The sequence below is a fragment of the Argopecten irradians genome, chromosome 12 (genome assembly GCF_041381155.1).
Source record: "Argopecten irradians isolate NY chromosome 12, Ai_NY, whole genome shotgun sequence".
Lineage (NCBI taxonomy): Eukaryota > Metazoa > Mollusca > Bivalvia > Pectinida > Pectinidae > Argopecten > Argopecten irradians.
Genome location: NC_091145.1, coordinates 22,005,780 through 22,023,715, shown reverse-complemented (window position 1 = coordinate 22,023,715; position 17,936 = coordinate 22,005,780). Strand labels below are relative to the sequence as shown.

Sequence of the window (17,936 nt, the reverse complement as noted above, 5' to 3'; positions counted from 1 at the left end):
TTATTTACTTTTATCAGTGCGATCCAATGAAAATCGGCCTATTTACTCAAATCTAGAATTGCTCAATTTTCTGCGATAAAAAGAGTTGGTTTCTGTTGGTGAATATCATAATTGAATTTAATCAGTTCTGTGTTTCATTCCTCGGATTATTGCACCGCGTCAACATGTGTTCGGCCCAGACAGACTTCTCCATGCGGAAGATACTTGGTATCGGTAAGTTACAGTTTAAAATCTGGGTTCAAGTCACGGAATATTTGTAATTTATACATGTGTTATTATTAAATGTATTTAGGATTTGTGCAAATGTTGCTCAAAAATTAAATTAAAATGAAGGTTGATTTTGAAAAACAGTTGTCAATTAAAAGCAAATTATAATAAACTACGCAATCTTAAATGTTCCGTGAGTTGAGTCCGAAGATTCATGGAAGTTGAAATATACATTGTATTTAAGACTAATTTATTAATCGGTTTCAATCGGACCTATCGTTTGATAACGCATTTTTTTGACAATGTTTTCGAGTGTCAATTAGTAAGAGAAAATTGATTTTATTTGATAGTTAGACTACACAGAAGTTTGTTAAAACAAAAGTATGAAACGCGCGCGAATACTAACTACGAAATCGATTTGATTGTGTGTAAAGTTTGAAATAAATAAAAAGTAAATATTCTTTCTATTGTTTTCCCACTCTTTAGAAGTCTATATATATTTTAGGATAATTTCAACAAAGGATTTATAAGATTAATGTACATGATGCCCTTGTTTCAACTGTCCGAAAAAATCGTAACCTCTATCTGCTGAATTGCGTACATTTGTATTTCGACAATAATCATTATATCTTCATTTCATCAAACTTAAGAGCATTAACATAGTAACATCACAAAATTTCATTTACAAAAATATTGAATAATAGATATAGACTATATAAGTACTTAGTTTTGGCATGAAATCGCAACAAGTTAACAGTTTCATTAGCCGGTCTTTAACGCATCGATTTTGATTTATTACAGTAAAATAAATATATACAACATAAAGTTCGCCTATGAAAAAAAACCCAGGATTGCCATACACTCAACATTATTTTAGTGAGGCCGTTTTTACATAGGGAATGTCGCGTTAGCTAGAACAAGGATTCATAAGTGATATATAAGTCATATACGTCCTTGGCTAGAATCAGAAACATATATACATATGTATACATGTATATATGTTTCTGCTAGAATAATACTGTTTAAAGTAAAAATGTTGTAGCAATCCAAAATTTATCAAACGATGAAGAACTTTAACATTATATGTTTGAAAGTAACTATTACCACTATTTCTGTTGTTAGTTCATATGATCATGGAACAAACTTTAATATCACTTAATATTTGTCAGTAGTGAAACGAAGGGAAGTAACTCTGACAGACTGTCCAAGACTTATCATATAGCCAAAATCCAGTGAACTCATTCATTCACACATTTCTTTTTTCCTCCAAATTGAAGAATTTAATAACTATGAACAACTATATAAAGAAAAAAAAGAGAATAAAAACAAAGAAAAAATTATTGACAGAAACATACATATATGGTTCTGGAGTTAATTACTTTGCATTGGTGTCTTTTCCGATCTGTGATAATTACAGATAGGAAAACCTACATATTATTTACAAACAGAGATTTATATAAATCTGTAAGAAGTGATGGAATAACTTAACCAGATTAAAAGGACAATGATAATACACGGGCTTCTAATCACCTAAAACTACTCGCTAACAGACAGTGTGACTTATCTAGTGTAACAGGAAGCGTTTAATCAGATCAGTACTCGGATAGACACGGAATACATACCCCATGTGATTGATAATTAGTGTAACTCGGGTATATCGGATTAGACTGTCCCCGATTGTTAAATAAACAGTAGCACACACATGAGATAATAATGTTAATAAAAAAAATACTAGTTTTAGTGAGAAGTGAAATAAAAAGCATTCTGAAATCGTCATTAATAAAATGCAAATGTGTATTGAAGAATTGTATGTAGATCTAGACCTTTTGAGTATAGTTAATCTTTATTATTCATTTACTAAGTGTAGAGTTACTGATATATGATATCTAAAATGTAGCTAATCTTCATTGGTATTTTACTTAATTATTTGATTGAAGCTAATATTCATTTGTCGCTTACTAAGTTAGATGTTCGACTGTAGCCAATATTCATTTGTCGCTTAGTAAGTTAAAAGTTCGAATGTAGCTAATATTCATTTGTCGCTTAGTAAGTTAAAAGTTCGAATGTAGCTAATACATTGGTCGCTTAGCTAATACATTGGTCGCTTACTAAGTTAGATGTTCGACTGTAGCCAATATTCATTCGTCGCTCACTAAGTTAAATGTTCGACTGTTAATATTCGAACGTCGCTTATAATTACGAAGTTTACGAAGTAAGATGCTCGACTGTAAAATTGCTCAGTGGCCAATTTTCATTCGTTGCTTACTTGCTAAAGGGACAAGGGTTCGACAATAGACAATCTTCATTCTTCGCTTACTTGGTGAAGGGTTCGACGATAGACAATCTTCATTCGTTGCTTACTTGATTCGACAATACACTCTGTGTACTGTAAGTCGACAAAGAATTCATTCGTTGCTTTCTTGTAAAGGGTTTGACAATAGACAATCTTCATTCTTCGCTTACTTGGTCAAGGGTTCGACAATAGACAATCTTCATTCTTCGCTTACTTGATGAAGGGTTCGACGATAGACAATCTCCATTCGTTGCTTCTTGATGAAGGGTTCGACGATAGACAATCTCCATTCGTTGCTTTCTTGGTAAAGGGTTCGACGATAGACAATCTCCATTCGTTGCTTTCTTGGTAAAGGGTTCGACACTAGAGAATCTCCATTCGTTGCTTTCTTGGTAAAGGGTTTGACAATAGCCAATCTCCATTCGTTGCTTTTTGGAAAAAAGTTTCGGCAATAGCCAATATTATTCGTTGCTTACCTGGTAAAAGTACGACAATAGCCAATCTGCATTCATTGCTTACTTGGTAAAGGGTTAACGATAGCTAATCCTCTTTCGTTGCTTTCACTCTTGCAATAGGTAAAGGGTTCGACAATAGCTATTCTTCTTTCGTTCCTTACTTATGGTAAAGGGTTCGACAAAAGCCAATCTTCATTCGTTGCTTACTTGATAAAGTACTAATGGTCCAGCTGTACATGACCATATAGTTTATCTTCATTTTTCGTTTATTAAAGATGCCCCACCGCCGACAGAGCATAAATTATACTCATCATTTTACCAATAATTTGTTTAATCATGTTTATATATGTCTAAATAACACAAAAATAATATAAAATAATTGATTTTGATTTTGGTGCGTGTGCAATCAGTACTTCATTCCATATAGGACATAGTGCCAGGGAATTTTTTCGGATGCAATGAATTATTTTTAATATTTTTATCTTGACGTAAAATTTGATGCTCAAACTTTTCAAAGGTAATGGTGTAAGGTACAATGCAAGTAACTTTTGCAACTGAAGATAAATACTAAATCGTCTGACCCCATTTTCGATAGAGAAAAAACAAAATTTGTCAGCGGTGAAGCATCTTTAAGTGAATGGTTCAACCTTAGATAATCTACGTGTGAATAATATACTTGTATCACCTATCTTTGTAAATTTGTGAATAATAATCATTGTGAAAGCTACATGAGGACTTTGCTATACAGTAGCAAGGGTCAGTCAGTGCTAAGTCATCTTGTTTATCTTACTGGTTTAAAACGAAGGCCAGTGTACTTATTTTTAATATGAAACACCAATTGCGCACATTCGGAAGTCCACTTTTCAAGTTGCCGTTCCAGCTTGAAATAATTTATTTGTGTTTACGGAAGTAATACACTTAACTGGATACGAGACTAAATTATAAATATCCATATGCTATAAGCACACGATAATTAGTCTGTTTGTACACTATTCTGGAAATTTTCTAACGTTTTAAGATACCCCCAAAATATTTATAAGCACGAATGTGAATAGGTTTATCATTAATTCACATGTCCCTACAAGAATGTACCACGTGGTGAGAACGCCGTACCTTAAATAGCTGATAATGTGCAGTAAATAATGTACTTAGAACCGGAAACAGACATTTTATTTGCTGTAATATTTTATAATAAGTATAACCTATATGTTTAACCCGAACTAAACGACTGACTCATCAGGGCGGAAAGGGGGTTGGATGCGGAAATTTAACTGTCTCACTTACCTGGGAAATATAAGTAAGTGTAGATATAAATAAACTTAAAACATTGTAAGTTTGGACAGAGCTTTGAATTAAAATTACTCATATATTTAGTTAATGTTGATATCGAAAAGATAACTTTCAATTACTAATGGTGTCTTTCTCTGGGGCCACAGTTGTCGAGTAGTTATGATATATTAGCTACTTGTGCTCCACATAGAGTTGCTATGTACCTGACCGTAGGTCGATGGTTTTCTCTGGGTACTCAAGTTTTCCCTCCATCCCCTAACCCTTACACGTCATTGACTGTTAATAGGACGTAAAAACAAAACTTTCCTCGTTATGTTTGCATCCTTTAATCTGCATTCACACCAACAGCTTACAGTTTTAGTTTTAAAATTGTAGTTATAATGTTCATGGTTTATCTTCATAATTCAGTCCTTTTTAATTATTCTTTTAGTATGCTAATAATGTCTTTCATTGTAAATATCTATGAAAGACGCTTTATCTTGGTAGTTCTACACGTTTCATGTCCACCGCTTCTTGAAAATTGAGAAATATGTGAGATTGCACTCATTTTAGTTCATACGAATTTCGACCACTGGCGTTATATACATTATAATTTAGACTAGTTAAAGAACATCATTGTCCTTATTTAACAATATAGATAAAGGGTTGATATGTTTACAATTATTTGATTTGTCATAATCATCATTGCATTTATAGAAGGGCGCTAGACAAATTGAAAAATAAATATGCGTTAGTTTTTCTTATAGTAAAACACATGCAAATGATCTGTCGAGGATGAAAGTGACATTGCTGATTTGAAGCTTTTAGTTCAGTGTTACATCATAGAGAATAGGCGCTCACTTTTCCGATTACAGCTAAAATACTTCAAAGGACGATTGTGTAATTTGCGAACCTAATTTTTTTTTTTTTTTTTTTGTAATTTTGATATCCCAAAAAACACTGGCGAAGTCAGGGGATAGCTGCAACAAGAACCCCCTAATTAATTATACCCCTAATTCTAAGCTTTATTCGTTTTTAGATGGCAGCCAATCTGTTCCTTCTAGCCTTGACCATGCCCAGAACTCCCGGAAGAGGAAGCGCCGCACGAGGACAATTTTCTCTCCTCAGGCCGTATCCATCCTGGAGATAGCCTTCTCCCACAACACGTACCCGGACATGTACGAGCGCTCAAAACTGGCGGGAATTATTGGCGAAGAAGAGGCTAGAGTACAGGTAGGCATGCGTAATAACTACATAGTATATAAAATTACTAAACGGATTCGACGTTTAGCAGCACAATAGGAAATACATAGGTTGGTTTCTATTTCTAATTATAACGATAAAAGTACTTCGAATACAGTATTAGTAAATATGTAATCTTTTTAGGAACAATATGTTTGGTTGTGATTTCTTAAAAATAATTTTGAACATATGAAAAACTGCACTATCTCAGCAGAGCGTCTAATCCGTTTAAAATCTAACAACAGCAACAAGATTTGTTGGCGATTTTAGGGTTTTTTTCTGGTCTCCGTTATGTTTGATTTTGGTCATTTGGATTAGTAAAATCAATGACTTCTACATCGCAAAGTATACAATGTATATCGCTAGATACATGTAATAATAGAAAAGAAACCCTAGCCAGCAATCACAAATGTACTTACGGTCTGTATAGTGAAATCTATGCGTGTAAACTTCATATCCATTTCTAGAGCTAAATAATATCTCAATCACCCCCATAGCAAACGTATAAAATATGATCATATTAAAAACTAATTAAAAGTGACTCAATACATTGAGCAGGTGTGAGATAGAGTAGACATTATCATAAGTAAATTTAACCAATCGTGTCTATCGTTAATTAGGTATTATCTCCTCCGTACACAGTCAAAACAATGTCGGCGCCTTGGTAGTTAATTAATCCGTTAATTAGTCGCTAAGTACGAGTTGAGTACTGCCCTGGAGAAGTAGAGCTGAGTAAAGCTGTCCATAGTTAAGTAAACCTAGATTATAGGTATATAAATATGTAATTAGAGCTTAAACATCAGTACAGTACCTTCAGTAGTACAATACAGTCATAGCAAGAACGTTAGTAAGACATGTACAATATACGGCCAGTGTAAGACATCTCCAGACCCCGTGTTACACAGCGTAGTAGATAGACATACAGAAAGATATAGTCTCCATCAAAACGACAGGTAACTTATGATATATTGTCTAATAATTATGGAACAATACAGGAAAGTATCATTTTAGAGATGTAATAAGGAACCGAAATTATAACATGATCATCCACCTCAAATCGTATCGATGTCTGTCCGAATCGTCCGTCTTTCGGCAGACAAAAATAATTCGTAAAAATGTCAAAATATGACAACATGGTAGATTTGTGATGGACGGAAATTATGGCACGGCATTTATACATGGTCGTATCATTATTTCTGCCCATCATACGTCCGTCTTAATACTAGAACTTTTTTGTGTAAAAAACATTAAAACTTTCAGCGAACGTTTGTCCACAAAGTAAATGAAAGGAAAATAGATAGACGTGTGATGGACGGAAATTATGGCACGACATTTATACATAGTCGTATCACTATTTCTGTCCGTCTTACGTCCGTCTAAAACTAGAACTTTTTGTGTAAAAACATTAGAACTTTCTGCGAATGTTTGTCAACAAAGTAGATGCACGGAAAATAGATAGTTGTGTGATGGACGGAAATTATGGCACGACATTTATACATAGTCGTATCATTATTTCTGTCCGTCTTACGTCCGTCTAAAACACAAGAACTTTTGTGGAGAATGTTTATCCGATCGTCAGTTAAAAGGAAAGTAGATGGTCGTGTCTTGGACGGAAATTACGGCACGACATTTATACATAGTCGTATCGTTATTTCTGTCCGTCATACGTCCGTCTTAAAACTAGAACTTTTTGTGTAAAAACACTAGAATTTTCTGCAAATGCTTGTCAACTAAGTAAATGAAAGGAAAGAAGATAGTCGTGTTATGGACGGAAATTATGGCACGACATTTATACATAGCCGTATCATTATTTCTGTCCGTCATACGTCCGTCTTAAAACTAGAACTTTTTGTGTAAAAACACTAGAATTTTCTGCAAATGTTTGTCCACTAAGTAGATGAAAGGAAAGAAGATAGTCGTGTGATGGACGGAAATTATGGCACGACATTTAATCATGGTCGTATCATTATTTCTGTCCGTCTTACGTCCGTCTCAAAACTAGAGGTTATTGTGTAGTATGTTTATACGATCGTCAGATAAAAGGAAAGTAGATGGTCGTGTCTTGGACGGAAATTATGGCACGACATTTATATGTAGTCGTATCATTATTTCTGTCCGTCATGCGTCCGTCCTTATAGCGTCAAATTCCGTCTATGTCCGTCCTTGGTCCGTGTTTGTCCAATATCCAAAATTCAAAGAAAGGAATGACAGTGGTATGTTGGACGGAAATTATGGCACGGCGTATATATATATAGTCATGTCATTATATCGGTCCTTTATACGTCCGTCTTATACTCTAGATCTGGTAATATTGTCTGTCCGCTTGTCCAATGTTAACTATAACATAGATAGTTGTGTGCTGGACGGAAATTATGGCACGACTTTTATCAATCGTCGTATCATTATTTCTGTCCGTCATACGTCTGTCTCCACTCCCCATTGTAATGTTCTTAACGTCTGTCCGACAAATGATAAGTATAACATAGGACGACATATGGTGGACGGAAATTATGGCACGACATTTATATATAGTCGTATCATTATTTCTGTCCGTCATACGTCCGTCTCCACTCCCCATTGTAATGTTCTTAACGTCTGTCCGACAAATGATAAGTATAACATAGGACGACATATGGTGGACGGAAATTATGGCACGACATTTATATATAGTCGTATCATTATTTCTGTCCGTCATACGTCCGTCTAAAACACTAGAAATTTTTGTGTTGAATATTTATCCGATCCCCAGATAAAAGGTAAGTAGATGGTCGTGTCTTGGACGGAAATTTTGGAACGGTTTCTAACCGTCATATGTCTTTCTAACTCCAGTATTCTGTACAGAATGTGTTAAGTAGTGTTTGGTTGTGGCTATATGACTAATGTTTGGAGGATGGACATTATTGTACGGCGTTTAGTATTAAGTCAGTCCATCGTGTCTCTCTGTCATTCATCCGTCAATCGCTTCTTGTCCGTCTGTAATGGAGTAGTTAACTCTGGTGGATATATGTTGGACGGAAATTATGGTACGGCGTTCATTTACAGTCGTATCATTATATCTGTCCGTCTGACATCCGCCACTTTCACGTCCAAAATGAAATATTTTCTACATACAGTGGATTTTCTAGTTTGTGTACCTTATCTAGCCTAGAAAAATGGCTTCACAGTTATCAAAATGTTCTTATTTCTGCTCAATAGATGGTCATTGGTTAGACGGAAATTATGGCACGTCGTTTATATGCCGTCATACGTCCGTCGTTAATCCCGGTGCTCTCTGACACGAGATTCCGCGGTCCCCATGTTCCAGATTAAAATAGGTGGTCTTATATTGAACAGAAATCATAACACGACGTTTCATCGTAAGTCGTATTCGTCGTTGCTGTCCGTCATACGTCCAAAATAAACCCCTTGTGCCGCTCATGACAGTTTATCCACAAATCACATTCCAATGATGGAAATATACAAAAAACATTTAATTTGTTATCATTATATATAGCACATTTCCAATGGGATGTATTCTGCTATTATCATATCGTACATTTTTTCTATCAACAGGTTTGGTTCCAAAACCGACGAGCTCGTGCCAAACGGAGCAGACAGGCAGCTGTCGATTCGCCACTTTCCGACGTATCCAGCGACTCCATTTCTTCGTCTGTTTCCTCTGGAAGTTCGTCATTCTCGTCTGCTTCCTCCGGATGTTCGTCATTCTCGCCTGTCCAGCGACCCGTTAGACCTGTGCTGAGTGCTGAGTTGGGCCACCATGCCTCTGATCCCGGAACATACAATCAGTACCTCTACCCACCAGCTACATACCCTCCCGCCTTTACTAGGCCATTTGATCCTCACAGTTTCCATGGAGATGCGCTGCTCGGGGAGTTGAAATCGCCACTTTGGTCTCCCGGTAGTCCAACCTTCAGCAAGCTGTTTGAGTTTCCACCTAAAGCTCACACGCCTATTTCTGACTCGTACCGTCGACCAATGTTCCCACAGCAAGCGCACAGTGATGGAGACCGCTCATCACGCTCCTCCAGTGTGGACAGTCGTCAATCCAGATCTGATGACGTCACCCAGATGACCAGGCACTACAGCTGTGTAGGAGATTTCCGTAGATCCGAGAGGCGCTCCGATGACGAGGATGGTCCGTTGGTGATCGGTCGGATCGAAGACACTTCAAGTGACGAGGAGACAGGGTTAGTGATCGACCTCAGAGTTCGTAATTCGGAGTCCAAGATGGCTGCCAGTCGTCATGGAGACCACTGAACTATATAGTTAGTGCTCATCAAAAGATTGTGCTAAGCTAGTCTAAAATTCGAAAGGAGCAGCATAGTGCACGTGTGTGTCTTGAAAATAACAGTTTATTTTGTGACCAAAAATATTGTGATCGATGAAAGCCAATTCAATTGTAGGTGTTATGAACCAGTCAGAACAAAATTATGAACATTGACGTCAAACTGACTAGTCTTGGTGTTCTCGCTGTACATGTTAATTTGTGTACTTGTGTAAAAGATGTACTTGATGCATGGATATAGATATATTATATCATAAGTGAGGCTTAAGTAGGCAACTACGTCGTCGTGTGGAGAGAAACATTAATTACGTAACGATGTGACATATACGTTATTACCTCTATTTATCCTAAAGTACAATAAGGACAATTCATTATATAGTAATTTATTAATTAGCAGTCAATTGTTATATCACAATAACGCCCAGTTGTGTCATTACTTGTATATTGTTGTTTTGTTCTCTGGGAATTCCATGTCGATTTGTTTGTGATTTCCGATCTAATCCCATTTGATAAGAACAATTATCATTTTCAATGATGTAATGTGGTCATGTCTCTTAGTCATGTAACTGAACTTCGGATTTGAGATATGTATTAATATAAAATGAGATAATTAAATGAACGGAATTCAAGTTTGTCTTTGTCCTTTTTATCTACAATCTATGATTTGATGTCATTAGGATATGCCGAAGTTCCAATATGGACATGAAGAGCAGTTTCGTTGGAATCGTGGCAATATCTGAATTTTCACCTATCACAGACCACCAATTTAAATCGCTACAATGGCAATCTTTTAACCACATTTTCAACTCAATCAATCATACAACTTCTTTAAATTCATGAACTTGAACTATCACAATGGTCTGTAATTATAATATGATTTCAGAATTGATACCATAACAACATATTGTTAGAAAATATTTGGCATTTAACAACATCAATGCTACGTAATATTTTCGAATTTAATGTGATTTCAATCAATGACCGGAATGATTCAGACTTCAATCATTCGCAGTTGATTTATGTTTGGATCCGCCCTATTTCGAAATGTTTTAGAAGTTTAGATAATAAATCGGTAAAATCATACTCAGCCTATGTTTTTTTTATCTAGACCCATAGAATGTCTGAAAATGGACTATAGATCCAAAAACTCATCAATTTCCAGATCCATGTAATATCAGCAATCAGAGTATTCTAAAAAAAACATATGTACTCGTATGCACTCGCATGGTGTTATGTCATCAAAGTCGGGTAATGATAAAGTCATTTAAAACAACATTTGATTGAATGTAAATGTTAAAAATATAAAAATGTTATTATTTTTGACATTCATGAGCAGCAAACAAATATTTTAGTATATGAAAATATGCAATCAAACGTTTTATTGTATGCATAATATAAATTGATAATTTGATTCTGCTGAAGACTATTGACGTCATAATGACGTCATCTATTGTAAGATATTGGCACGTCAAGAGGACATTAACATGCATTGTGAGATGTTGTATTCTTTGTAAAAACTGTGATTTTGGTCATGTTATGCCCAGTTATCAACAACTCAAATCTTTTCTGTGTGACTATTACCAAAAGTACAGAAAGTAATCAACGTCACCAGAAAATATTGTCCAATGCATTTATTAGACATCATAAAATAAGAACAAATTTTCAATGCTACTGCTCAAAGTTTGCTCAAATATCAAGGATAACGTCGTTGTTACCGCATTTTTCAAAAATTTGTCTTTTGTGAAAATCGTTGCTAAGATTACCTAGATTTGTCTATTAAGCTGTTTGTTAATCAAAATATGAAATGTATGATTACAGGCTTTTGGAGATGAAATCCTGGTGCTTTACGTGCTGTATTAAAGCAAATATTGAACTTTGAAAGTGTAACATAATTTATTGGACACCCTGTACTTACCAATCAGCATCTGTTACAAGATTTAAAACGTCAGAATGAATTTAGACAAATTATCATCATGTCATTTCTTTAAGGTATAATATGGGTGAAATATAACTGATATCTTGTGCCTTTCATTTCGGCATGTTAACAAAAAGGATAAATTGTTATATAAAATTTCTCTAGAGTGGTGTTCTGCATGTTTTGATTTTTGTCCGAATACATGACGAGCTCGTGACAAGATTTCGACCCGAATCATGTACGTGTTGGTATCATGGTATCTTATATGGTTAACGCCCGTGACGTCACATACATGTTAGAAAATTCTGCTGTTACAGTATGTGCGAGCCGAATACCAGCCTTTTTGCCTAGTAAGGTATCGGTGGATAATTTAACCCGGAAATGAACAAGGTGGTAATTTCCTTCACAGCAGGTGCCCCTCTTATCATAACGCACAAATATTATCATATCATAATATATGACTAGTATTAATGTCCGGGAAATCTGTAATTTCATCTAATTTTATCAATTATAAACCGACCTTTGTGATGAGTGAAGCATACCTTATCAGGATTTAATCTCCAGATAACTAACAGCCAAAAAAATCTTCTTTAATGTATCAATGGACCTATTTATACCGTTCGCCCCACGATCATCCAAGACGTCTAGGTAATTAAAAATGCATCCATGTAATTATAAGCTAGGTTAAATTCAAATGCAAAGATGGCAATATGCCATCCATGTTCCTTTCCTAATTTCCTTTTCTTCTCCTTGCACATCATACTCGTTATCATGAATTGATTTGTATTGTTCTACATAAAACAGATCAAGATAACAGTTTAACATATACAATGTAATAGAGTACAGGCAAAGTGTCGTCCCTGGCTGTTTTCTGTGAAAACAAAGTAAAGAAAGGAGTAGTACGACTTTGATACTAGTGGTGTGTACCAAGTAGATTAAGGGTCACGTGCGGTTACCACTCGGCACGTGGACACAAGTCAAGTTATATGCACCCTCTGTTGTCAAAATATGTTTTGTTGTCTAACATAATGAATTATAACGATATGAAGAAGAAATAAGATGAATGGTGACAAGTACGGCGATAAACATGCAAAATTGTCAATTACAAGTAAAATAGGTAAATAGTAGGCGTCATGTCCAACAGTCATTTCCGGTTTCAGTCCCAATAACATGCATTTCTGATACGGTGTTAGTTCAGCTTTACTATGTATTTAAAGTCTTTGCCAGTTTCTGTCCAACTACTTTGCATATCCGTTTTTGTCTAATTAATGTGTATTTCCGGATTCAGTCTAATTTATTTGCATTTCCGGTTTCAGTCTAATTAATGTATATTTCTGGTTTCAGCCTAATTTCTTTACCTTTCCGGCTTTAGCTTAATAAATATGTATTTCCGGTTTCAATCCTACTTTTCTCCATTTCCGGTTTCAGTCTATTTACTCTGCATATCCGGTTTGTCCTATTGCCCCGTATTTCCGGTTTCAGTCTTATTACTCAGCATTTCCAATGGACTCAGTAAGCGTGAACTGGATTACTTGCCAACCAATTCTCTCTAAATACAAGTTGTATTTTCGGAGCGAAGCCTAGCAGAGGGAAGAAAAATTACGGCTTGCAATACAGTCTTTCGTTAGCGTCTTCGACAACTAGCCACTGTAACTCAATGAAAACAAGCTTATTTAAATCTAAATCCTTAAATGCAAGAGAAAACACGAATTATCATCTAACAGTAAAGAAAATAACATTAAAAATAAACACGAATACAACTTTAACATAGATTATATAGTTTGGGGTCTGAACCTGGGGATATCCTGAAACGAGTTTATTTTGTATTACTACGCAGTTAGTAGGGATATTTATCTACTATTTACAAGTGTTTTGTTTTCGTGCTTTAGGATTACCCTAAACCTTTCATTACCACAGCTATTGTCTAAAAAATGTTGTTTATTCGCTCATTACATCACTTAATGCAAGAATATCAGTATTTTGGCAGAATGTCACAGATGGAGACTTTAGGTTCATATGCATGGCGTCATGGTAATGCGCAGTTTGTATGTCCCGGAAGTTAGTTTCGGAAAGCCTCTTGATCTTGACATTCAAAATGGATATGAGACAGTTGTTAAGAAAAAAGATATTAATCTATATATTCTATAAGGTACGTGATTTTAACCAAAGATCGTTTATCTTTGCAAATCGTTTATTATCAAAATTTCAGAGAGACTATAATAAGGTTTGCCACCTCCTATGGAATTCGGACAGAAGCACCACAAAGGTTGTCTAGGCGATAGTGCTAGCGATACCAAAAGAGGAGTCAAAATACATTGTCTGCTATTGAACTTATAACTTCAACAATTGGAGGCGTATGTGTATGATTTCACATCAGTGGGACGAGAGGATAGAAGCGCCACACCATCAGTAAAAGTTTGCCAACATCATCAATTATGCCAATTATTAAATTATAACTCATTAAGAACCCGGAGGTAAATATCCTAGATCTAGTATCACGAGGATAACTTCACAAGTTCTTGCAATATTGTGAAATAAATATACATGTATTGTACATATTTGTAAACGGTTATTGTATAAACAGTCCATATGGTACGTAATTGTGGCGTTTTGATGATGACTTTTATCACAATAACTGAATAAGATTTTGGGTCAATTCATCAAACGTAGGCAATGGCTGTCTATATTTCAACTTTAAAGTCATCGTCACACTGGTGTCACGTACTCCAACAATGTTACGTATAGCACGACGAGACACTGCACATCAGAGGTTTCTCAATATCGAGATCTAATATTATTGGATTATGGTGTCACGTAGCCCTAACCAGTTTTGACCAGCCTTTCATTCATAGCCTTCTTAATCTCGACATTTTAATCAGTTAAAGTAAGTCCCTTTTATCTCAAACTGAAAGCTTGAATTACATTGTTTTATTTCTTTCTCAAAACCATTTCTATTTATCAGATATTTGAATATTTTACATACCAGACTCAGTAGTCCATTACAGTATGTTTTTTTTCGGGTAGGACTGGTGGGAGAACAAACTTGTCCATGTTCCTTTTTCTTATGTCCACTTTATATCAGACAGAGAAGCAACTTATCTGGTTTCTTGATAAACCTGAATGTTCCAATTGATATAAATTTCGTGTTAAATGGAAGCGAAAACTTGTCTGATGAAGTCAATGCAAATTTATTTGTTCGGGTACAAAATAACATTGGGCCAAGTAGCAGAAAAAAAAAAAAAAAAAAGAAAAAAAAAGTTTCATCAATTTCTCACTTTAAGCCTCGCGTATAGATGTATGTATGTACCCAATCCCTTGTCGTATGTTTTTGACAAGAAATACGTTTAAACAAATCAGAAAAATTAGAAACGGAATGGTCTTTGCTGTCTTGTTTACGTTCTTCGAGTATATCTTCCCCGCATTGTGAACAAGCAAACAAAAAGATATCATATCCTACCTATATACGATATCCTTCTTTACCCAGAAATATTTTAGAATGGATAGAAAACATTTTATTGCGATCAAGTTTTACTGAATTGATCAAAGTTCTAGAATCCATGGAGCCTCGTTATGGTCAACCAAAACACTTGACTGAACCTAAACAAACTGAAAGCTTTTTCTCAACAGAAATGGTTTTAAGAGATAAAATCCTAAGTTAAAGCCCAAATTCCCCAAAACATAACACAGTTTACATTTAAGGTGAACTAGAACTAGATATAAATTTTAATTAAATATTTATAAGGTTTCTTTGAAAGGAGATCGATTTGTACATTCTCTATATATCCTAAGGCACAGACAAGCTACAATAGACATCTTGTTGAACCTTGTTTAAATATTTAACGATAATACCATCACAGAGTAAGTCATTATTTTAAATTATAAAGCTACAATGTAACGCCAACGATGGGACAGTTAAAGTAACACCGCTGACGAATGGTATTTTGTCTCTATTAAACAGGAGCAGACGATTTAGTCTTCAGTTACCAAAGTAATTTACTTTACACCATTACCACCATTGAAAAGTTTGAGTTTCTTAAAATAATATTTTGCGTCTCGTAAAAAAACTCCATGGCACTATGTCATAAATGGAATGAAGTACTGATTGTGTGTGCACCAAAAGCAAATGAAATTATTTTATATGTATCTTTGGGCTAATTAAACACATACACGTGTATGGCGGACGACAGACAACGACGTAAGAAGTATGATAACTTGTAGGTCATCCTGACCTTCGGGTCATATATCCTCAATTATTGTAAATTATGAAACTATGTGGATCTATGAAATTTCCAACTTTAGAAATAAAATGACTCTCCAAGGCTCATAATTTTACGAATAATTTTTGAAGTTTTACCAGCTTCTGTATTCCACGGAGATAAAGCGTAGACCCCCCCCCCCCCCCCCCCACACACACACCGATACACGGTAAACACGGGGGAGACATTCATTATACCATACACTTATAAACGTTACAACGCACATTAAAACTTCACGCTAGAATGTCTATGACCGGAAAACCTAGTCTTTGTTTTTATCCTTAACGAAATTTGAAAAAATGGCGGACAGATGCTCAAAGAGTTCCGCTTAAACATTGTAGGAAGTTTAGAATGTAAGCATGAATTAACGTATAAATACAAATGTTTATACAGATTTTCATGAACCTTGAATGGGTCTTTTATGATATTGACAGTTCTATCGGGTCTATAACTCGTGCATATTTTAAAGGAGTCTGTAAAATAGATGAAGGTTTTCAACGAATCGTTTAGTTTAACGAGTCTCTTCAATCCAAATAAAACGAAGTCTCTTTCCACATTTTGATGAATTTATAGTACGTCCGAGAGAGTATATTTGAATCTTCGTATTCTAAAGAGACGCTCCTTCGCTTGAGACGAAATAAAATAAACGGAAAAGTATACAACCCTAAAAATGAATAGTTTGATATCTACGTTGAAACTTTGATACATACATTGTAATCTTTTAGAAATCGTTGAGAAGCCATCCATGGATTATCTCATAGTAAAACTGAAGCCAGTTCAGGAGAAAAAAACTAACCAATCAAAGATTAATTTCTCTTGAACTATTTTGAGTTTTACTATGATATAGTCCATGGATGCATGTAACGTTAGTGATAGTAAACCCTGGAATATCGAGGACGGTTAACCACAGAACGCCGCTGGTTTCCCGCACCATTCGTTCAGAATTTCTACACTTTTTGATGCTTTTTATTGATAGGTTGTCCTGAAAATGAATCTGTTTAAATCTTAATAAGAATTTATGTAGAATTGATTCTGCGTACTTATATGAAACGTTTCACGACGATTCCTATTCCAAGGGTGCTATTGTAGTAAAATAATCCAATCATGTTGATAAGGGGACGTAATTTCTCACACCCGACGGCTTTCCCGACTTTCCTCTCAATGACAGAAAAGAAAAGTTTGTTGTTGAAGATGAGGTGAATAAAAATGCATCTCGTTGTTATTTTTTAGTTTAGGATTTCATATCAAGTTTGTTTTGAAAAAACGGAATCGGATTGACACCAAGGATTGAAATATTTCATTTGAAATTATTCCTCATATTGGAAAAAGTGACACACTTATTAAAAGTATTAGGAGAAAATATTTCCTTTTTAATACATCTATGTATATAGAAAACCGCATAAAACCCATCCCGTATATAAGTGGAGACTTAGTCATTGCTTCCTATGAGAAGTGATCTTCTTTGTAGTGAATAACACAAGGAGATGTCACCTTTCCTTTCGAAATATGTCATTTTAAGCATGAAATTATACTTATTTTTGTGTTGTCGTTTGTCTACAGTATGTTTGCCAAAAATAATTCTTATCGCTAAAAATAAGAAAGTCAGACCATGTCCCCAAAAGTTTTCTAATATTGAAATAACCCGAAGTTACAATTTAACTCACATACACAGAGGAACGATTGCGCACATGATCCGAGTACTTTTATTTATATAAAAGTCATAAAGTACTCCTGTTTTTAATTTGAAATGCAAATATTTTCAAGATCTTCAATAAAATAATTTTATGCCAAAAGTGTGGGGGATTACGTACCCTCTCTCTAAGTAAAGAAATTGTAACGAAGAAGTAATGCTATTGTTAGTTTCGGACTGTCAGTTTTAACACTATATCCTCGATTCGAGAATGAATTCCTATAACTATTGGTGTGATTCTGTATTGTAAGACCTAGTCCACCACTTGTTTTCCATGGCACTGCGCCGACTCCATACTATGGCATGTATTAACCTACCAGAGCG

At 35.0% G+C, this 17,936-nt stretch overlaps 1 protein-coding gene across 1 annotated transcript; it reads left to right on the top strand.

Annotated features, from left to right (window-relative positions):
• The first annotated feature begins 164 nt into the window (after positions 1-164).
• Positions 165-10,348, top strand: LOC138304997 (homeobox protein prophet of Pit-1-like). Its single transcript, XM_069245413.1, has 3 exons — positions 165-213; positions 5,264-5,457; positions 9,019-10,348. Exons 1-3 carry the CDS (start codon positions 165-167, stop codon positions 9,721-9,723), a joined length of 948 nt encoding a protein of 315 aa, XP_069101514.1. The 3' UTR covers positions 9,724-10,348.
• Positions 10,349-17,936: the final 7,588 nt, after the last annotated feature.

What these genes read in the sequence shown, in the direction of transcription:
- LOC138304997 (XM_069245413.1), top strand. Translation starts at nt 165, where the DNA reads ATGTGTTCGGCCCAGACAGACTTCTCCATGCGGAAGATACTTGGTATC. An exon ending in GCGGAAGATACTTGGTATCG is followed by an intron (nt 214 to 5,263) that starts GTAAGTTACAGT and finishes ATTCGTTTTTAG; the next exon opens with ATGGCAGCCAATCTGTTCCT. An exon ending in AAGAAGAGGCTAGAGTACAG is followed by an intron (nt 5,458 to 9,018) that starts GTAGGCATGCGT and finishes TTCTATCAACAG; the next exon opens with GTTTGGTTCCAAAACCGACG.